The 22,620-nt window shown below is 43.1% G+C and overlaps 1 protein-coding gene and 1 long non-coding RNA gene across 3 annotated transcripts in view; one reads left to right on the top strand and one right to left on the bottom strand.

The window, feature by feature from the left end:
- MAP3K3 (mitogen-activated protein kinase kinase kinase 3) overlaps positions 1-18,932 on the top strand; it is a 40,741-nt gene extending 21,809 nt beyond the window's left edge. Inside the window, exons 8-17 of one of the 2 annotated variants that reach the window (XM_030021506.2) lie at positions 1,572-1,705; positions 2,388-2,449; positions 4,051-4,118; positions 4,354-4,446; positions 5,295-5,486; positions 7,157-7,305; positions 9,107-9,238; positions 9,949-10,078; positions 11,701-11,878; positions 14,290-18,932. In XM_030021506.2, the coding sequence (XP_029877366.1) occupies positions 1,572-1,705; positions 2,388-2,449; positions 4,051-4,118; positions 4,354-4,446; positions 5,295-5,486; positions 7,157-7,305; positions 9,107-9,238; positions 9,949-10,078; positions 11,701-11,878; positions 14,290-14,518 (1,367 nt within the window). In that variant the 3' untranslated portion in view covers positions 14,519-18,932. Of the gene's footprint in view, positions 1-1,571; positions 1,706-2,387; positions 2,462-4,050; positions 4,119-4,353; positions 4,447-5,294; positions 5,487-7,156; positions 7,306-9,106; positions 9,239-9,948; positions 10,079-11,700; positions 11,879-14,289 lie in introns of both variants that reach the window. The other variant, XM_030021505.2, reaches the window with a different exon arrangement.
- Positions 2,895-22,489, bottom strand: LOC121233469. The gene is made up of 3 exons (XR_005932948.1): positions 22,400-22,489; positions 5,283-5,288; positions 2,895-2,904 (listed from the first exon to the last, which is right to left on the bottom strand). It is a non-coding gene; the product is annotated as an uncharacterized LOC121233469 (long non-coding RNA).
- Between the last annotated feature and the right edge of the window lie 131 nt (positions 22,490-22,620).

The raw sequence follows: 22,620 nt of genomic DNA, 5'->3' as shown, positions 1-22,620 counted from the left end.
TAAAAAAAAAAAAAAAAAAAAAAAAAAAGTTGCTAAGCATTCTGGCAGCACTTGTGTTTTTTCCACTCACTTCCTTTGATATACATTGATTTAGTGCTGACTTCCTTTTCCTGCCCAGTGATGGTGGCCTTTCCACAATAGCGGCTGGGTCGATGCCAGCGGGACTTGGGCTCCCTTTGGCTAGCCTTGGCATTGTATCGGAAAGAGTGAAAGTGTGCTCCTGTGACTCAGTACAGCCCCAAAGCACGCTCGCTTGTTTATCTCCACGCCAGTTGGCTTGTAATGTCACGTGAGTCCTGCAGAGCTACTTGGAAAATCAGGTGGTAGCTCTAAGCAATAGGTTATTTTTTGCATGTAGTTAACCCCCCTCCATGCACTCTAAGCTATGCCAGTGTTGGGGTTTTTTTTTTTTCCTTCTGCAGTCCTCTGAAAGGTGCGCACACCGGTTTTCAGTTAGCTTCTGCCGATGTTTGCCTTCGCTCTTTATTAGAATAACTTCTGTAGAAAATATTTTCCTTGGGAGAGTATTTGCTGATCTTTACCCATCTTTCATAGCACCTGAATACACACAGTTAATTAAAGACAGCATCGTAAAGAACACAGCTTGAGAGCTGATCTTAAAATGTTGTCTCTGAATTCATGGGTGACCTTGAGTAGATTGGCCGGACCACAGCATTTCTTGGAGCTCACAGTGTGACTTGGTGGGAGCTGCAGGTGGATAGGTCACTGCAAAAAGGGATTTTGTATCTTCCTGTTTCTGAAGTATCATCTTCTTTGAGATCTGCAAGGAAAAGAAGAAATCCTACGGGTGAAGTTTCTCTCAGTAGGTAGCACAACAGAAACTCTTTAGGTAGTACCATTAACAGATGAGTAAAATGTTTTTCTCATCCTTTGGCCCCTAAACGTACTCTCTGTCCATCTAGCTATCTCATCTGATTAACAGAAATTACAGAATTGACCTCCATGTGTTTTCACCCAAACTAGTCATACAGTTTCATTTTTTACACAGTAAAATGGAAATTTTGGGGTTATTTACAAAGGTAACAGTACTGCCATGTGATACTGAAATTGCTCAGTGTTGGTGTAATTAGCTCAGCTGATGATGACTAGCAGGGATTCATGCAAGGTGAATGATACTAGTTGAGGCAAACTTATAATCAAGACAGAGGATCAGTTGTCCTGACAAGTGTTTTGTTTAGTGGAGATTACCAGTGAAGTGAAGTTCATGTATAAAAACCAGGGATTCCTGGAGTCATCTGCCTTCCTTGAGATACTGAAATTATGCTCAGAATATTGAGCAGAAGAGGTTAGAAATAGGTAACTGCTCTGTTAGGAGCTTCACCAGTAATCCTGTAGTGTCTAAAATGACAGTACAGGTCCTCATTGAATGATTTACTTTTTGACATGGCACCTCCTGGTTCCATTCCTGTCCAGACTGCAAGGTTCACTCCAGAGTTGCTGTGATCATAGAGGTCTAGCATTAGAGGTGAATATTTGGATTTTGTGTACATGTATGTGCAGTCTCATTTCAGCAAGCATAAATATTAAAAATGTCCTTCTTTCTGGCCCAGGTTCCCAGAACACAGGCCGAAGTTCACCACCTCCTGGATACGTTCCAGAGAGGCAACAGCGCATTGCTCGGCAGGGTTCCTACACCAGTATAAATAGTGAAGGCGAATTCATCCCAGAAACCAATGAACAGTGTGTAAGTATGAGCAGTAGGGTGAAAAAAAAAGTAAGTCCACCTGTGCTCTCTGGGCCTTCTTTTTCACTCCAGAATATTCACTAGCTGTAGTTGCAGTGGCACCTACTAGTACTGCTTTGTTCATTTAAACTATGCTTCAAACTTGTTCGTAGTTGTGTAAGTTTAAAGCCTTTGTTGGACTGGCAGAAGCAGTTACCATGCATATTGGGCATTCTCTCTCCACCTCCGAATGAGTGATTTTGGTGCGCGTTACACATGTATGCTTAGGTTTCCTATTACCAGGTTCATGTGACCCTCTTGCATTTGAAACTGAGCTTTCCATTCAAAAAAAGTAGGAAGTAAGGCCAAAGGGCGACTTGCAGGTGGAGGCAGCAATGCAGTAGCACCAGCAGAGACACTGTTCCTGAAGTCAGCTGGGATCAAAATGCAGCACAAGGGTGACTTAAACTTTCATTTTTCACAGCAGAGTCCTTCGACACCTAAAGCAACATCTCAGATTTGATATGTCCTTAACAATTTCTGTGGGAGATAAAGGAAAAATGTACATTCTAAATAGCTTTAGACTCCCCTCTTCACCTGGATGTCCTCCAGGCAAGCAGTATTGGACTCTGATCCTCTTGCACAGCCTCTTTCAGGCATTAGACTGAACTGATGTTGCCATGTGATTTCTTCTGCATTGCAGATGCTGGACCCTTTAAGCAGTGCTGAAAACTCGGTGTCAGGAAGCTGTCAGTCCTTGGACAGGTCAGCAGACAGGTATAAATGTACAAGCTGGTAGGAACTTATGTGCTCAAATTGAAATGCCAGTTGTACTTATGCAAAAGTTTTCCATGTCATAAATTTTCTTGGAGAGAAAGAGGAACTTATTTCCTACCTATATCCCAATATATTTCTTCAAGAGAATTAACTATGTCTTAAGGCTGTTTTATTTTCTGGCAAAACCATACACCAACAAACTGGTGCGTCAGTAGCTGTATGTTATAAATACAAAGTTCTAAAGCGTGCCATCTGTGTGGAGCCTAGACTCTAAGAACATCTGGCTGCAGGGTATTTAAATCTCTTTTAGACAAGGCTCTACTTGTTCGTTTAAAAAAAAAAAACCCAACCTGTTCTAAGGTTACAGAAATATATCATTACACTAGTTTCCCATGTCCTGCAAGATATAATATTAATTCCAAAGGTAAATAGAGGGGCTTTTCCTTTGGTGAAGATTTTGTCATAGTCTGATGCTCTAGATATTTTTCTTCCCTTTCTTTGCTGTTGGTGTTGCTTGAGGTGTTGGTGGGCACTCGTAGGTCCTATTAACTTGAATAGCAACTATGGCTTCCCAGCACCTGTAATATTGTGCTTCAGCATGTTTTTAAGATTCCAACAAGCTGATTCCTCCATGCTTTTATGTCAAGCACTTGAGGCTTGGTTTTGTAGCCAGTCACTTCCTCCAGTTTATGGAGTCACAAGGATGCACTTACAGTTAACCGGTGTGAATGCATGCATTCCTCTGGGGGTAAGGATTGCTAATTTGTTACCTGTCCTCTCCCCTTTCCCTGCCCTAAGTGGAGGACGGGGGGGAGGGGCAGAAAGCCTTCCCAGTTATTCCTTGTAGGAGTGGGCATCATCTGGGGAAGCTGTTGTTCTTTGTGTAGTAGGAAAGGAATCTCATTCGGGAGTCTGAAAGCTGTATCAGGCTCGCTCCATTTACACTGGTTAACAAAAAAAAAAAAGTGCAAATAACATGGCTTTGGCACAGATTGAGTTTGTGTAATCTCTTGAGAGATGTTAAAGGCCTTCTGCCAAACAAGGGGCCATACTTAGGCTTGCCGGAGGAGCCCCGCTTACTGGGGAGAAACGCAAGGGATCAGTGTTAAAAGCAATGTTCATGTTTATGCTCATCTGCTGCTGGTAGAGAGGAAAGTGCACAGAAGCTTTCATGAGAGGAACTCTTACCACTCATGGTAAACTACTTGGGACAGTGGTCCCTGTTCTCTACTGCCCTGTGAGCAGCGTGCTGCAAGTGGTACCCAGTTCTGCTCTTCCTCTTAGCCTTGATTTTAACCTTCCACTTCACATGGCTGAAGGAAGCACACTGTCTCAAACCAGAGGTTGGGGAACCACTGAATAAGTGCCACAAGCTGAACAGAAAGGATGACTGCCCGCATTGGGAAACAGTTGGTTAGCTGGGACTTAGCCTGACTTCAGCTTTGCAGATGTAGCATGAAATTATTGCAGGGACCTGGATTTGAGAATCACCATTACTGATGTACAAATACATTAGCTTGTATTTAAAGTCCTTGTAGGTTTTACTCCAGTAGATAGCAAAACTTACTCTTCCCTTCTTTCTTTAATAGTCCTTCTTTTCGGAAGTCACGGATGTCAAGGGCACAAAGCTTTCCTGATAATAGACAGGAGTTCTCAGGTATGTCAGTGTCCAGTATAAAGATTATTTGATCCAGACATTTTCTGCTGTTTGCTGGCTACCCTCCATGCTTGCTGGGATTGTATAAATAGAAGAACTGGGGATACGTTGATTGAAAAGTTATGAAGTTATTTATTACCTCTTCCTAAAACCCACTGTTGTTACAGGAAAATTCTGTCATTAGAACGTATACTTTTTGAAAGAGCCTCAGTTCTCTCTTTGCATCTCCTTCCAGACCGTGAGAATCAGATCTATGACAAAGCGGGGAAAGGTGGGACTTACCCTCGGCGCTACAATGTCTCCATGCAGCACAAAGACTACAACGATGGTGAGTTGTTTTCAGACCTTCAATTCCAGGCTTGAAAAAGCAGGTGAGGCAATGGCAAACTCCATGGGTGAGCATAACTCCTAGTTGAAGAGTCTGGAATTGCCCTGGTCCTTGCAGTTAGTGCTGGAGTTAATGCTACCATGCATGTTGCCACATTTTCATAGCATCCCACGACAGCTGTTTGTAATTCTTTGTTTACTTTGTCCTTTTGGGGGATATCCAGGCTGATCAGTGACTGCTAGGGTTGAGCAGTGGACATAGTTATTAGCCTTGGTCATATATAGTGGGTTGCTACCTCAGGGATTCATTACGCTTTGCTAATTCGCAATGCAAACTTGCTTCTGGGTCTTCTAAATATACCAGTGACTTAAAGAATCACATCTCTGCTCATCAGATGGCTTTATGCAAATTAATTTCTCAATGTTTCATAAGAGGTGCAAGTTGCCATAATCTTTGTTTTATGGTTTTTATTTGCAAGTCCAGGCACGTTATCTAGAAAGTCATTCTGTCTGTGTAGTTGTTAACAAGCCTCAGAGCTTGTGTGGTAGCCTGTAAACCAGATTTTTGCTTTGGAAGGCAAGCTTAGATCTTACACTACTGCACTGAGGGCATTGCAAAGTGTTCTCTCCCTTCTACTTTGGGAATGATCCAAAGCTGTACTGAACTCAAGCAGCATCACCCCTGAGCTGTTACATTTTTGCATCTTGTCTGCTTGGCAGTAGATTCTACTCCATGGGAACAGACCAGAACACATGTTTTTTTTCTCTCCCTTCTCTTTGTTGCTCAACCTCCAGCCATTACCTTCCACTTGTAAGCATGTTATTTAAAAATTTTACTTTTTTCTTCAGGCCGGAGGACATTTCCCCGGATACGGCGTCACCAAGGGAATCTTTTCACCTTGGTCCCTTCAAGTCGTTCCTTAAGCACCAACGGAGAAAACCTGGGCCTGGCGTTGCAGTACCTGGACCCCCGGGGGCGCCTGCGGAGTGCTGACAGTGAAAATGCCCTTGGTGTGCAGGAGAGGAACATTCCCACCAAATGTGAGCAGTCACCCTGATGATAACTGGGGAAAAGCCTCCTGGGGTTATGGGCAAGAAAGGCTTTTAGAGATGAACTCCAGACCAAATATATTACCATAGCTTGATTTTAACAAGCCATTCAAAACCACATAATTACATGGCTGTGTTTTGAGACCAGTCTGTCTCACCTAAAAGACAGGTCCTCTTTTTCTTTTAAGAATATGTAGCCTTGCACTGGGAGCTGGCCTTTCCTTTAGAAAGCATTGGAAATTCAGCTAAGAAGTAAAAAAAACCTTTAAGCTGATTGGATCTAGATGATCTACAGGGTTCTTAAAACAGTCAGACAAGCTTGTTTATTTTCTTGATACATTCATGTTTGTAGTCAAGCTTGTGGATTACAGTTATTTCACTAGTTAAGGGCTATATATATTTCACTTGCTCCTTAGTAGAAAGATTTACTTCTGTATTAATAGCATCCCTGAGTTGCTTTTTGGGCAACTTTCTATTATAAAAAAAAGAAATGGAACCTAAATCATTACTGATGAACTTCAGATATTCCCTACAGTAATTTAAGGATCAAAATGAAGACATTAATGCAGCAGAGTAAGCAACACACTAAAACACTGACTGGCAGTAAATCTGATTAAATTAGACATGGCAAAGCTGATCTCTCAACTCTTCTGTTATTTTCACACTGTCCAGATGGCTGGTTCCTGTCTTTGTTTTAAGAGTTTCTCATTAGATACAACGTAATTGGATGCACTGCACTCCATGAGTCTGGTAGTGTCGTTTTCAAAGTTAGAGCTAAAGCACTGGTCTTTGAGTAATACGCTTTGGCATTAAGTGCAGTCTGGAAAACTGGGCTCAGGTGTTAAATCTCTGGGTCAGGAGACTGCTGCTTGTGCAATGTGCTCGCCAGTGCAGTAGAACAATGAGAACTCATAATTCCCTGCTGACGTAACCTCCTGCTGGGGTATTGGAGGTGGCTGCTTTAGCTGGTTCTCGGGTGTATTTTTATTAGAGTCTGATTGTTCAGCAGGTAAAGAAGATACCCGCACTGTGCTTACATTATTGCCCCTACCTTATCACTGTCTAGTAGGGAATTGATGACTTCTAATTTCTCTGCTGTAGAGATAGCCTTGCAGTGAAATCCTTCCCCCAGGAGAAGGAACCCCAAACTAACCAACGGTTGGCAAAGAACTCAGAATTAATGTCCTTCAAGTTGCCCCAGAAGCTTAACAGTCATTCCTAGCTGGGTGGGATTGATTTAGCAAGGCTGATCCAGCTTTTCTTCGTCTAATGCATGTAGTAACTACAGATCAAGCGTTGGAAGATGCTGTTTAATTGCTACACCATCTCTTAAGATAGCGATGTTGTAGAATCCACCCTGCTGGTGGAATGAAATTTCATCAACCTCATCGAATAACTTGTCTGTAGTATATCTTTGCAAAATGTTTTGTGGTTTCATTTTAATGGGACACCAGTCAGCAGGGCCTGAGAGTCTGAATGGTTGGATTCTGTTCAGAGAGCTGCCACTAACTCCCTTATACTGGGAGAGTGCTTCATGTCTGTTTCTTCAACCGCAAGGTACCTGTTTCAATCCCAGTATGATGAAGATTGATCTTTGAAAAGATCACAATTATCTTTAAATAGTATCATGAAAAGAGAAATTATTACCATTCCTTTTTTAGCTCCGAGTGCTCCAATAAACTGGCGACGAGGAAAACTGCTGGGCCAGGGTGCCTTTGGTCGTGTGTATTTGTGCTATGATGTGGACACGGGCAGAGAGCTTGCAGCTAAGCAGGTCCAGTTTGATCCAGAGAGTCCTGAAACAAGCAAGGTAATTCTCATTGCAGCTTCTAAAATTCTGTAAGATCCTGTAAAGTGCCTGTATCTGTCTGTCCTTGAATGCTGGCATCTTATTCAGTTTATACTAGGGTTTCCAGTCATGTGGAGAGGAATAGGAGTCATTTAAAAATTACTTTTCCGTATTATTAACTTCAGCCTGAAACTAAAATCCATTTTCTGGCTTCATTTTTGGCTCTCCTTTCTCAGCTTTTTGGTTTGTTGCCAGGTTACTTGAGGAATACTAGACTGCCCTGTGTTCCTGGTTAGACATGGATGTGAATGAAACTAAACCCAGAAAGAGTAGGACTTTTTTTCTTCTTTAAACAAAAAAAGCTGCGTGCACTTGCAAAACCCACTTTCTGGGCTTATATAGTAGGCCCTGTATCAAGTGTATTAATTACTGGTTTCCGCTTCTGAATTCTCCCTGTCGTCAAAATAAACCGACCTGTGGTGTGTAAATTAATCAAGAACAGTGATGTGACGACACGTTAGAAACAGTGGAGATGGGAAGGGGCACCTTGACATTACAGGATAGCAGAAGACTGCCTGCACAGTGGATGCAGCTAGAATGGTGGTTAGGTTCTTTTCTAGTGTTTTAACAATGTACCAGTTTCCCAACATTGAACAAATTCACTTTGAGCTGGAATAACTGATCTGTGAAGATTTAATTATTCTAATTTTATATGGGATATTGGTGCCAAGATAAGCCCTAACTTGGTAAGTTCTAAGTTATACCATGTCTCTGCTGTAAATCAGACAGTTAACTCTGAGCTAAGAAAGAACAGGCTGGAACGTATTTTGAAGGCACTGAAACTCCAAGCCTTAAACTATCAGTTGGCCCGATTAAGCAACTTCCTCTGGTTCTCTCTGGCAGCCAGGTCCTTGCTCTTGAGGAGCTGCGTCCTCTCCCAGAGCAAGAGAAGTGAACCTGGCACCTTCCAGTGGCAGGAATGGAGAGAGTTAAGTGAAGACTAATTTTGGGGAAACCATCATTCCTTTTTCCATAAACCCTCGTGCTCCAGTACCTTTGATGTTCCTCCTGTTCATTCCCTGGATCAGCAAGAACCTGATACTTTTTGTGGGCAACAAACATCTCTGATTCAGTCTGAAATTGTTGGATAGCCTTTTTGTCTTTGCACTATGATACCCTGTTGTCTGTGGCAAGAATAAAGCAGAGAATCGGTTTCATGTGCATAGCTGCAGATTTTTTGAAGTAAATGAGAGGAAGCCATTTCTAGGGTTGATTAAAGTAAAATCATGAGTGTCAATCAGAACAGGACTGAGTGACAAAAGAAGTTTAGGAACTCTTAGCCCCTGTAGTCCTGTTCTCTAGTGGGTTGAGGTTCCTACAGAAAGATTTCTAGCAATTCTGCAACTGCGTATTCAGAGCTTTTTCATAACTGAAATTAACACTCACTGCCCTCAGCTTAGTGGTGAGAAGTAAGGTTATATCTGTGTTGTGCATGAAGAATGCTTTCAACCAGCTTGGCTAAAGCCATTCAGCTGACAGAATCAAGACAAGAAAGAAAGTTTTTCTGGTACTAAATCCATATAATAATACTGCCTGTGTTCTATCAAAGCTTCTGCACCAATACTTACCTGCCTATTATACAGTAAGGATTAACATGAGGCATTGATAATGTTTGCCTTTTCCAAGAAGTAGGTGAACCAATGCCATGGATTAGACTTCTTCAGTGTAGTAGTGGTCTCATCCTGCCAGTGACAGGGACGAATTTATTAGCATGGAATATTTCCTGGAGCCGGAACCTTATTTTCTCCTTCAACATCCATAGGAAGTGAGTGCCCTGGAGTGTGAAATTCAGCTGCTGAAGAATCTCCAGCACGAACGTATTGTTCAGTATTACGGCTGCTTACGGGATCGAGCAGAGAAGACATTAACCATCTTCATGGAGTACATGCCAGGGGTAAGAGCTGACACAAGCAGCACAATCACAGATCATAAAGTGAGATGGGTGGTTTTGTTAGTTGGTTTATTAGTTGCTGTGATTACCCTAACTATGTAATCCACTTTATACTCTCTGGTGTGCCCCTTTCTCATATTGGGTTATAATGCCACCACTTTCTTTTAATTTATGCCCAAATCACCTCTTTGGGGTTTTTTTTCTTAAGTGTCTTGTACTTGAAATACATTTTCTTCATTAGTCACTAAAGTCAGTTCTTTTCTTCAGTCTAAATTTGTTCTGCTAAAGTACTTCAAAGGACTTGGCCCAACTTGTAAATCAGGTTAACTGAATTAGCAGAGTCATATAGTACAGGAAATTAGGCTAAAACTGACCCTGCAAAAAGGGAGGCTTTTGACCCGGATCAGTCTACTGAACTATTTCATTGCTTGTCTTCACAAACAGTTGTACCAGCACAGCTCAAGGATGGAGGAAACAGACAGAACCTCCTTAAGCTATTTTTGCTGTAAAGCGTGTCCTTGCTTTTCTTAAAAGGGGCTTCTTTGGGCAAGATGTTCTGAGCGCCTCACAAAAAGGCTTTAGAAGAGGCAAGAATTCATTACTGTGCCGGCTGGGTGTATAAAACGGTCACAGCTCGTGGGAATTGAATGGAGACTGCAAGATTTGTGGTTTGTCATTTCTTTGCCAATCCCTTCTGTTTGCTTTCGGTGCAGGGGTCAGTGAAAGACCAGCTGAAGGCGTATGGTGCTCTCACGGAAAATGTAACCCGGAAATACACTCGCCAGATTCTCGAGGGAGTCTCGTACCTTCACAGCAACATGATTGTGCACAGGGACATAAAGGGTGAGATCAGCTGATGATTTATGTATCTACCACGTGCTAAAGGAACTCTGAAAGAAGACGACAAGTGTTAAGAATTGAGCATCCTGGATGGGGCTTCTGAACATTGCTTTGCTCAGTCATCCCTTTTTGGTCTTACATCCATGTGCAGGGCTTAGGGAATGTCATGTTCTGGGCTGGGTATGGGAAGTTGGGCTGTTCTCCCTACAGGACCCGAGAGCATGGCCGTTTGGTTATGGTAAGAAAGACTGGAAGCCTCTAATTCTTAGGAACACTCCTCTGTAAATCCTCATCTTTCTCTCACAGCCTAGCAAAATGAGGCTGAGTTGCCACCTGACTTTCACTGCCCCCCCGAAGCACGCTCATTTCCCTGTGGATTCCCTTCTGATTTCCTCTCTGCTCGGCCAAAGTAGTGTTTCTCAGGTGGTAGGCGTACCAATTGCCATAAGAGCTCCATGCCTGCTCTTGACAATCGTGCTTAGCTCAGGTTCTTGTGACTGTCCTGCCTCCTCTGTAAGAAACCTCCAATCTTCCATGTAGAGCCTCTGATTAGTCCTTAATCTTCCTCTTCCCCGTATAACCCCATGGTGCCAGCCAGTCTCCTTAAGAGTTAATGTCAACAGATGTGGCAGACACCGCACAAATTTTTCTGTGCTCTAGAGGGACCAGGAGGGTTGCTTGCTGCAGGAAAAATACTCTCTTGTTCCTGCCTATAAATCTTCATTGCATCCCCCCTAGGCTGGCAAAGGGAAATGAGCTGCTGATTCTTGAATAACACCTTGTATGCTGCTCATGTGGTGCTCTTTACCAAATGATTTCCTACCTGGTGAGTTATTCACTAGTTTGCACCCATCTAAGCCAAACTGTTAACTTGCCTCCAGGGTGCTGGATGGACAGACTTGTTACGCTGAGTTCAGCTCTTCAGTGGGGAAGTGATAAAGCTATGTCCCAGCACAAGTGCATTTTATTTGAGGGCAGAAGGATTTCACATAAGCACGTACCAGATAATAGCAACACAGGTTTCTTGATCTTATTGCGGCTTTGAAAGAAGAATTTTTTTTGCTGTCTAAGCCTTAGTTTGTTTCCACATTCAAGCTAAGCTCTTAAGTTTTGCTTTTTTCCCTGGTGTTTCGTGTTCAGGATGCCTGACCAAGTAAAGTGGAGATGGACTTGTTTATTGTAGGAGTTCAAAGTGGTTTAACCAGCTACATCTGTTACCCAGCTGACCAGAAAGCAATGGTTATACTCACCAAAGCAGCATCCCAATAAAATCCTTTTCTACACAGCTATGTACTATCTAAGCCATTGGCCTGGGGGCCCTGCATAGGCTGAGCTGTTTACAGGCAGTGTAACAATGACGGTGCTGACTCAGCTCTCGTTTCCCTTCCCCCTTCACTTCCTTGTGTTTTTTCCCTGAAGTTTTTCCCATTTGCAGCCATTAGCAATTGGCTTGTCTACAGCCTGAATTAAAGAAATGATGTTTAGCAGGTCACCTGAGGCTTAATGGGGAAAAAGCCATACCATGAGCATGGGTATTTCTGGGTTGGATGTCAGCTCTGTAGGCTGCGGATCCAGCAGCTGGATTGCATGAAAACAGCTGTCTCCATTCTTTGTTTTTTGTCCAGGAGCCAATATTCTCCGTGACTCTGCTGGGAATGTGAAGCTTGGGGACTTTGGGGCCAGCAAACGGCTGCAGACAATCTGTATGTCTGGAACAGGCATCCGCTCTGTCACTGGCACGCCATATTGGATGAGCCCAGAGGTGATCAGCGGAGAAGGCTATGGAAGAAAAGCAGACGTATGGTGAGGCTTTAACTTTCTGTCCATAGATCAATTTACAGCTTTTCTGGAGCAAGATAAGACATATACATTCTGTCGTCCATATATCCAAAAGCAGATTTTGTCTGGATCAAAAGTTTAAGGCGAGCTGAAGCAGTTGATTTGAACTCAAGACATGACCTGCTGCAGGCTGTGCTTTGCAATGTCAACACACAACTGCTCGTTTAGTTTTTCAGGAACAATTCCCACTCGTTCCTCCCTCGAACTGATAGCTGATTTTCTGTTTTCTGACTGGTGCAAGGTTTCCATCCTTCTTATATACCTTGTAAGAGAGACTGAAGGTTGTTTAGGGAGAGTCCATTCATTTGGTTATAAGATGAGAGGTATGCTTATAACACACTGGAAATGAAAGGAATAGAATTTGAGCTTTAAAGGAAGGATGCCCAAACCTGGAATAACACAAAAGATACAGGTCAGATCAGAGGTGATCTCAAGTATGCATGAATGGAAACTGTAGCCATGCTATTATTGGCATAGCCAAGAAACAGCCTCTATCAAATGGAAAGAGCAAAATGGTCCTGTGTCAAAATGTTGGTTTTGGAAGCCTTAAAAAGGTGAGATTATAAAACTAAACTAAATGACAGCAACAAAAGGTATGTTTGTCTCTCCACAGTAAAGCAAGGCCTATGCTATTTCCTGTACAAGCAGTGAGTGGAAAGGTAGCTGAAACGTGTCTCGTATGCAAAGAGTTAAGTTCTGCAGACTCTCCCAGTTGGGATGCTGGGGGAGAGAATGGAGCACGTGCCCTTCCCCCTGGGTTGATGCAGTTGTGGATTTCCTCTTGGTGCTGACATCGGTCCATTCCCATCAAAGAGACGCTGCTGTTGGCTGGGCTCCAGTTCCTACAATCCTGATCATTATTTAGGGGGGGGTCAGAATTTTCCAGTGCAGCGTTAGTCCCAGGGTGGACGCGTATGGCCGAAAGGCTCAAAGACGTAACAAATCTATCCACCTGGCTTTCCGCCACTGCTGCAGGCCCTTCTCCAATTTTCTTTTTCCTAAATAGCAGAATATGTGAGCTATTTGTTATTGCTGGAGTGACTTGACATGAAAAACATTCCTGCTGTTTGCTGAATATCTTAAAGAAACCGGATCTGCTAAAACGGTATAAATCAGTCTAAACAATAATATATCCCTGCTTGCTCTTGAGCAAACCCCCAGCACTTCAGCACACATGGTTTGCATTTTCTGTACTCTCTTCTAGTAAGTCTTAAATGGCTGGAAACCAGTGTAAAATTTTCACGTTGGATTTTAAACCTTGTCAAGAAGTCATTTCTTGCATATTCACTGGATTTAATTCCTTTCCTTCCTCATCTTGGCAATTGATGCAAGTCTGCCTCTGAAAATGTCTTTTCTTTGCTTTTCACTTCAAAAGAGGGTTTAGTTTAAAGGTAGAAGAGGCAGTTTTGCCTTTTTAATGGAACGATGTGATCAAAACACAGGACTTGATAGGAGAAGTTCACTAACTGCTTCTGCTTCATCTGTGGCCTGGAGGAAGCAATTAATCCTTTTTGAACAAAAACCAATCACTGCAGTACTAGAGAAACCCATCTTCCCTGTGAAAGTATTGGTGTCACGCTTGCTTCAGAAAGGTGGCTCAGCCATGTCTGTCCCCATAATCACGTTCTTGCCTTGAAGTAGCCTGCAGAGCCCCATTAACTTTACTAGGAGTGTTTTGCCTTAACTTAATTGATGTATCTGCCCTACTGGCGTTTTAACTTACTGCCTTCTCAGTTTGGAGCTGTTAAGACTTTAATTATTTTTTGACTGTCTACAGTGCTTGGTTTCTTGCGAAGTGGAGATATTAGGGGTTTTTTTTTTGCACGTGGGCATTCTGAGGCTGTACACTGAAAAGGGATTTTGCTGAAATGGCTTTGTGAGGTCAAGCAGCTCTGATTCACTGGACCTTGGTTAAAAAGTATGTTTTCTACCTTGCAACTCAGCAAGTGCCTTTGCGATGTAACAGTAGCAGCAGCACCCAAAATACCACTGAGGTCAAACGGCACCTTCAGGGACATCTCGTGTGCACCTCTTGTCCCCTGTTTGTTAATGCAGATGTTTACTGAGTAGAATTTGAGCTAAGGAGAGCCAGACAGATGACACTTCACAGTTTTTGGTGCAGCGAGAACCACAGTGGAAACCAGCCTCCCTGTCTCAGCACTTTACTGCTAGCCCGACAGTAGTAAAAGCAGCAACGTTGGCAGGTCTGGCTCAGAATCTGTGCACACATGGGGTTTGCTGAGCACAAAGCCATTTTATAGCTGTTTTCAGAGCAGAGCTGTACCTTGATGTTGGCTGCTTGGAAGTTCTCTCTGAACACTGTGCATTATTGTGTGAGTCAATTCTCACTTTTTTTTTCCTGTCTCCTTTTCCAGGAGCCTCGGGTGTACTGTTGTGGAAATGCTGACAGAGAAACCACCCTGGGCAGAGTACGAAGCCATGGCAGCCATTTTCAAAATCGCCACCCAACCAACCAACCCCCAGCTCCCCTCCCACATATCAGAACATTGCCGGGACTTTCTAAAGCAGATCTTTGTGGAAGCCAGGCACAGACCCTCTGCTGAAGAGCTGCTCAGACATCAGTTTGCACAGCTCCAGTACTGAATTACCTCCCTTGCTAGCAGCTCCTGCTGGGCTTTCGGTGCCCCGTCTGGTCTAGTTGCAACTGCCCGTTGTGGTGCTGCATCTTCAAAATGCCAACTCAGCTGTCCTAGTCCTTTGGGGAAATTATGCCAAGGAACCTAGGGTCTGCTCTTGTGCCTGATACCTTTGTTTGCTGGACTAATGTTTATTCTACCGACAGCTGTCCAAACAGAGCTGCATTTTTGCCCTAGTTACCTTGATGTGAAATTGCAGCTGGCTGCATGTTTTCTGTAGGCCCAAGAATGGGAATATAAGAAGTGTCTCACTGAACATAGAAGAAATCTGAACCAAGGTGGGAACTGGAAGAGCTACACTCTTCAGAACAGAAACGTGCAACAGCCATCCAGACCAGCTCTCTACGTGCGGGTCGCTGTTGTCCAGACTGCTAGGGCTTTAGAGGCATCTATAGTACATGAATCCAGCAAAAAGCCATGTGTCATTGAGCATGCGCTCGCTATATAATTATATATTTTTCTTCTTAAGTATTCAGCATCTGAAGGTGTTCAGAAAATATTGATTCAAAAGTATGTGAATAGTGTTATTTTATAATGAAACCATGGATTTTGGGATGGGGGTGAGGGAGGTCTTTCTAGCTAAATGTCAGGATAATCAGAAAAGTTTCAGCAGAATGCAATCACTCCAGGGCCTAAGATAAGGGCTCTCCCACTGATGTTAGAAAATCCAGAGCTTGATTTCCAAGGCTTGATCTGTCCTAGCATTAAGACAGTGTCGATTAGTTTGTGTCCTCAATAGCCAACAAATCTGTGCACCTGCTTCATCTCCCTGGGACTGCTGGGTCTAAACAAAACCCTTCTCGAAGGGAGTTCTGCAGAACAGCTTTCTGTTGCACCTATCTTTTTGGCTGGTAACTTTTTACCATCCTTTAAACCAAAGATAGTTCATCTGGTGCCCAGGAATTTACTTCAGGAAAAGCTTATGTGTTTCTTTGAGGATGTGGCCTAATGGAAAATCAAGTTTTTCATGGGGAGAATTTGCTGGACACTAGTTTTACTTGTGCATAGTAAGTTAGAATCAAGCTCAACCCTTCAGTGTGTGTGTTTTGTTTTACAGGTGTGCAAGTGTTCATTTAAGATTTCCATAAAATGTTATGGCCCTATTTAAATAAGCTTTTGTACGAGTTAAGTCAAACAGTGAACCAGAGAGAACATTTGTAATGCTAGCATATTTCTAAAATTAACTGGAGATTCCCATGCAGGTACCAGCAAAATGCATCCAAGTGATTTTGCCTTTGAAAGGTACCACATCTCTGAGAACTGAGTTCCTGATGGCTTACTGGCCTCAAATACTGTATGTTGATTGGGGCACTAGTAGTCCTTACTTTACTCGTAAAAGACTAGCAGTTTTTAAGTGCTGGGGATTCTGGAGTAATTATAAGTTATCTGTGTGAAATGAAACTAAGAAAAGCAAATGTATTATTAGCTAAAATACTGTTCTGTAGAGCAATGCTGAAGTTGTTCTGCTCTTGTATCGGAAACCGTATTAAGGCTCCACATACCTCCACTCTTCTCCCCCATAAAAACTTGAAAATTGCTTTCATAATGCAGTAAAATTAACAGTTTTTTAAGTGAATGCTAATAGCAGGATAAGGCAAGTTTTAATGAAACCAAGCTCCTTGAACACGTGAGAAATACTGTGTTGAATTAAAAGAGGAAAAAAAGAACCCTAAAAAACCCCAAACAACCAAAAGCCCTGAAAGGGTTTAACAATCTGAAGTTTTTTCTGTGCCAAACTCAGAGCAATGTGTAATCAGTGAAAGCAAGCTAGTGGTTTCACTTTCAGGCTCTCCTGCACTACTACAAGGATGCACTGTTGAGGTTGCAGGCACTTAGGGGGATATCTTTTATGAAAGCCCTTGTTCCATAATTTATTTAATTCTAGTGAGAGCACTTCTATTGATCTTTTCCAAACCTGAAACTTGACTCCAGATTGTCAAGACACATGGCCTGATTTTTGGCCTTCACTTCACTGTCGCTTGCACCGAAGGGAAGCGAGGGCATGACACTTCTACTCTGTTTTAGGGAGCATTTTACACCACTTTGCTGTGGTGTAAATGGCTGTGTATGCTGCAGAGGAATGTGAAATCATTCCTGTAGTCTTGATGACAGAAGTAGGGTGGTCAGCACTCCTGTGGGGCCTGGTAGCACTCTTCAAGCCTTGCAACTAGCACCTAAATATACCAAAGATTGGAATCTTCTATTCATCACACTTTACCCTGCAGACGTACAGCCAGCAACCAAGAGTGCAGTGATCCTGTCTGCATAGATTTCTCTCTACCCTTGGCTTGTCCTCAACAAACTGAGACCTTTTTCCGTGGTCTTTCCTTGCTATCCCACACGTTGTGTTTTGGGAGAGAATAGGGCATGAGGAAATGGTGTAACTTTTAATGTTTCAAAGCAACTAAATCCTCAGGATCTGTTGTGGCTTTTACCTCATATGTGTCATGGAAGGCTGTTCCAGAGCAGAGCAAAGAGCATCATGGACTGATGGGCTCAGTCCTCTCCCCGCCAGAGCTTCTGGTCCTTCCCACCACCTATGCTGAAATGTGCCTACTCTGTGTATACACTTGTATTCCAGTCTGTATTAATGGAAGTAAATAGCAATTGTACAGTGACAGAGAACATGGGGTGCCATCTTGGACTTCTTGTATTCCAGTACCTGACCCAATGCCACCCGTTCGGCACAGGAACAAGCCAAAGCATTACTTGTATGTTTGGAGATGCACTTTTATGAATGTAGTTTATATCGCTCTTTTTTAGCTCTTTTTACATCATGTAAACGGTGATGCCTCATACTTTTTTTTTTTATTTATATCGTAAAAGATCATATTTGGTGATTTTTATATATATCGACTCGACTGTTACGGGGTAGGGGGGGAGGATGGGAAATAAATTTGACGCCTTTATGAATTTAAAAAGGAAAAAAAGCAGCTGGTTTTGCAGAGAATTTGCTGATGGTTTATAACGAGTAGAGCCAAGCCAAAATGCTTTCTTTGTTTCCTCACAGCCCTCTTGATTATGGAAAAGGAAGATCTGGATTCTTAAGTCCACTGCTGTGGTGATTAAGCTTGGGGCTGACACTTATACTACAGTCTCTTAACAAGGCCCTGGCAGCAAAAAAGTTTCAAGTGGACATAAATGTAATTATACTTCTAAATTGAATTACATCTGGCCTCTTTATCCTGGCAGAATTGGAAAAAAATGGGAATAAACTCATTTAGGGGACAGTGGAGGAGGAGTGCCAGGCTAACAATAAGCTATTGTGTCCATTCCAAATGTCATGTTGTGTTTTCTGCTATTCCTTCCAGGGAGGGCTATATAGTGAATATCGAGTATTGGGATCCTTGATGGAAGGTGCTGCAGAAATGGAGAATACTCTGTTTGAAGAAAAATATCTTGAAGGAGTCCCATTATTCTGAAACAGTTGAAGCTGAGCAGGAAAATATCTGAGATCCCCAAGTTCCTCTCTGATGGGAGAATGGGGAATTTGGCTGTCCCTGAGCTTGTTAGGAAACAAACTATCGGCATTTTGGTCTCGGTGTGACGATTCTGTGCATTCCAGGTTATTTGCTTGTTCTCCAGTAAATCTGATCTTTGCCTATTCTAGTGGTGATAGAGCTTGCAGCAATTTGGATTTTTTTCATATTTTTTTGAGTAGTATTCCAATGGACTTGAAGATGCTCCAAACAGTTCCCTTTGCCATTAATTACCAAAACAAATTGACCAAGAGGGAAATTGGTACCTGCTCAGGTGACACATGTTATTTCCAAGTGCCCAGAAAGCCAGGATAACTTGTGAAACCTCAGTAAATATATATTCCTGCTGTATACACTTTCTCTAGTAGGCAAAGGCCAGATACTTAGAGCTGTACAGGGGGGGCTGAATGAGATCCCAGTGATTGGTGCTTAGGTTAATAGCTGCTGGATGGAAAGGTTTTATATATTTGAATATGTACGGTCCTGTGGCTGTCACCTTGGTACCTGCCCGTGGAGCTGGGAGCATTCAGTCTGTCTTTAATTTTCAGAATAAAATAGATGTCCTCTGTGGTTTAATGGTGTTTGGGCTTCAGGTCTTTAAACCCCAGCCTTGTTTAGGAGCAAATCTGACTAAGAGCTCTGAATTTCCCAGTTAGAAAACGTAGATCTGCCTAGAGGGGCAGTTCAGAAATGAGGAAAAGGACTTTAATAACTATCAATACCTGTCTGACATAAACTGTGCAGAGCAGGGAGAAATTGCTTTAACCTGGATTGTGCAGAAGACCTTGAACCAGTAGTCTATATATACCGACCGGGGGCTTGCAGTGCAAAGCCAGGCCATTGTATCGTTTTATTTACAATAAAATTATCATTTATATGAAAGCCTTTTTGGTGGTTGTTTGCGACACAGTGTCTCTTACTTCCTCTATGAGTGGTGCCTCGAGATAAGTAAGACAATTAACTAGTTTTCCTTCTAACCAAGGACCTTAACTGAAGGAGGAGATTTTTCCTTTCAGGAGTTTATTCTTTAGGACAGGTGCAGAAGCGTCCAATTCGTGAAGCATTGCTTCTTGGATCAGGTAAGTGTGTGTCCTCCACAAGGCTGCCCCTGGGGAAGGTCGTATTCATCCATTTTCACTCTTCAAAGAGAGAGGTAGAATGGCTCCCGTCTGTCTTGTTAGTCTGTAAAAATAGGAACATCTTCATTTCACCTTGCAGGAAAGTAGCTGTGACTGGTTTATTGGCTCTTCATGTGGAGATTGTACTGATGGAGAGCAGGAGCTGAGGTTTGTATTTGGATTCAGCTGCGGTGGTGAGTTCTTTACTCCAGGTCTTGGTCTGTAAATGTTCTTGATTCTTCATTGTTTAGCAGGGTAGATCATCATCAGGTGGGGAGAAGGCAGTTTGTAACAAGACCAGGAGGAGATGGTTAGTATGATAATGTCTGATTGCCTGCTGTGTTTCACTTCAGCTGGGAACTCTATAGGGAATACCCCAGAGCAGGTTGCTAAGTGGGGTACTCCAGGTCTAGCTTGTGAAGCTCAGGCTCCTTGAAAATATATTTATTCTAAATACCTGGAAACAGTTAAAGGTTCCTGAATTGTTTCTCCTTTGAATGTGTTGTCCAGTCCTTTTAGAAAGCAGAAATTTGGAGAAGAAAGGCCTCTGGACTTCAGACAAATGTGAGATATCATGAGCTCCCTTCCAGAACTGAAGCCTCCCAGCAGAAGTGGAGGAAACCGGGTAGTCTTGCATTGAGCGTACTCGGGATTTGGGACAGGATAAGCTTCGCTGTCCCAGAGTACGCCAAGGGAATGGGTAACCGCATTTCCAAATATTTTCAGGCTTTTTTTTTTTTTCCAGCATACTATCTTAGGAAAGGACAGAAATAGTGCTCCTATAAAATTCATCTACACCACTTGCTGAAATGCTCATTTTTTCCTGGTACTGCTTGGTCTGTTTATGCAGCTCCTAGTCTTCAGTGTCACAGTCACTTAAGCAGTGGTTTGAATGCCGCCATGGTCCCTTGAGATGCCGGCCTCCCCGGGCCCTAACCACAACCTTCCCTGTAATCACCTTTTCCCAGGCCATGGTATAGCTCGTTGCTATGTCAACTAGATACCGAAATATTTGTTAATGTAAAATATGAGCAAATAAGAATTAATGGGTTAACAAGCTGATGCAATAGAAACCACTGCACATGAAACAAGTACATGCGTGGCGCTTGTGTGCTGTTCCAGAACAGATGAGAACCAGACAAGTGAAGTTGTCCCAGAACAAAAATGTCTTGTGGAACCAGAAATAACCACTCCCGCTATGTCCTGACACCCTCCTTGTGTGCATTAGAACCTGAAAATCCTGCCTTTGCTAAAGGAGGAACTTGGAAACTCTCAGTTACCTTTACTTGAGGAGGTCCTTCCCAAAGCTGATGCCTTCATCCTCCTTTCCACTCGGTATGTTCAGGGGTAACGTTTGCGTTGTGAACATGAGATTCACATCTTGCACTTTTATGATGGCATGTTTTCTCCTGGACTCCCCTCCTACTCCCTCCTCTCAAAAGTAAGTAGCTCTATAGTAATTCTGCTTTCCATAAATACAGAGTGTGTGGTCCTGACTTGAATCTTCACCATGCCTTTCTGTAGGTGGTGGTTGAGCAGGGGCTGGGAGAGGAATATGGAGGCTTGGGTTGAAGGTTAGAAATGATCAGCCACAAAACACTGACCAATGCACAAAAGAAATGCAGCTAAAAACCTCTACTGCCTTTTTTATTTCTGGTAATTTGTGTTACATGCATAGTGTAGCTGAGGGGAAGGTGACTTAAGGTGTGTTTCCTGTCCAAGTCCAGTTCTGAAGCAAATATAATTTAAAAATCTCTAAAGAGGTTGGCTATACTACACTACTGTGGCTCTTTCTATTAGGGTAATAAAGTCTAAACTAGGAACAATGTCTTCTGGATTTAATATTGCTTGGGTGTGGGTGTGTTGCATTATATTCAGGAAATGCTGGCACGGTTAGCTGTCATGTCACTTGTTCTTCTGTTGTTGATCTCTGCCTAGCGCTCTGTGTCTTGTCCAAAACTGGACATCTGGATGGTATGGATGTATATGGATTCTTGCTGATTTTTTCCCAAAACAGTTTTTATTACGTGCATCTGTTGGCTTGAATTTTTAGGCTCTATAAATGTCCTTTCTGGAGCTAAAAGGCAGGTTGGTAACAGAAGCCTCGTGCTTGCATGGAAATGCAAAAGAAAGTTGTGGTGTGTGTAATACAAAAAAAAGGTTATTTGTTGCTCCTCAGTTGCATTGTTTCTTCGGTGGCAAGACCAGATCTGCGCTTTGGAGGAGAGGAAGTGCAGGTGGCAGTGTGCCATTTTCCGTGCTTCTAATTAAGGGCCAGTTAAAGTGTTGCAGCAGTCATCAATACACCCTGGAACAGCCCTTGGGCCACCATTAAAGCGGCTGTTCTTGAGCTCTCGCTGCATCGCCTTGGAGCCCAAGAGAGCTGTAGCATCCTCTGCTTTGGCTGCAACTTTTGCTGCTTCTCTGGCTCCTCTGCTGGGGATATTTTCCCACGGAGCTGCTGTGCTGGAGCAGCAGAAAGAAGCCCCAAGAGGGACCAGGTCATGACTTGGAAGGAACTTTTAAGTAGTTGATCTCAACCGAGTGCAACTCTGCAGCATCCTTGCGTAGGTTGCAGGCAGTATCTATCTCCCTAGCTCTTGCTTCGCTTGCCAGATGCTGCAGGCTTCTCTCTGAACCCAGCTGTCTGGACAGCTTCTGTCTCCAGATCGCTCTGAACCATCTTGGTCCCAGGCTGGCGTGGGGTGCCGCTCTGCGGTGCTGCTGTGCAGTGCTGCTCAGCCTCACCAGGGGGAGTGCAGGATGCTTCCCCCCACCGCTCAAAGTTGATGGCTGGCTTCTGGCCACTTCGAAATTTCAAATAAAAAGCTGTAATAATGATTGGCAGCTATATATGCTGAGAGCCTGTGGTCCTTTCTTCTCTTCACGGTTATCTTACCCCTAACTGTGGGGTCTGAACATCCTTGAACCCTGGTAACTCCATACATACAGATTGCCGGTTTAGGCTGCTGGTCAAGGGAGGCTGCTGGCAGCTGGAATGAGAAAAGACAGCCCTTGTGCTTAAAGATGGAGATTTGAAGTGAGAGTGTTGCAGTAAGGAGTCACTGTGCTCAGAAACAGGATTTTTGCGCGTGTTGCCCAAAAGGTATATTAAGGGTATGGGTGATTCAGAAAGGAGGGTTCCAGTGCCAGTGGCATGAAACTAGCTCTAATCATAAAATCAGCTGGATTTTAGCTAAACATTAGGGACAAAGAGACAATGTTTGGGACTTTTTTTTTTTTTTAATCTGTCTTACAGAAACCTCACAGTTGGAGATATTTTAAGCTGGGGTTTCTATAGTGCTGCTTCTTCTGGTATGCCCTGGGAAAGTGTGCACCGTCATTTGTGCAGGGCTGTGCACCTTTGAAATGTATCAGGCAGATAAGATAAGCTCAAAGCGTTTAAAACCTCTTCCCATGTGTGTTACCACTAGGGTTTCCCTGTGTGCAGA

Source organism: Aquila chrysaetos, chromosome 8, assembly GCF_900496995.4.
Source record: "Aquila chrysaetos chrysaetos chromosome 8, bAquChr1.4, whole genome shotgun sequence".
NCBI lineage: Eukaryota > Metazoa > Chordata > Aves > Accipitriformes > Accipitridae > Aquila > Aquila chrysaetos.
This window is presented reverse-complemented; position numbering and strand designations above follow the sequence as displayed.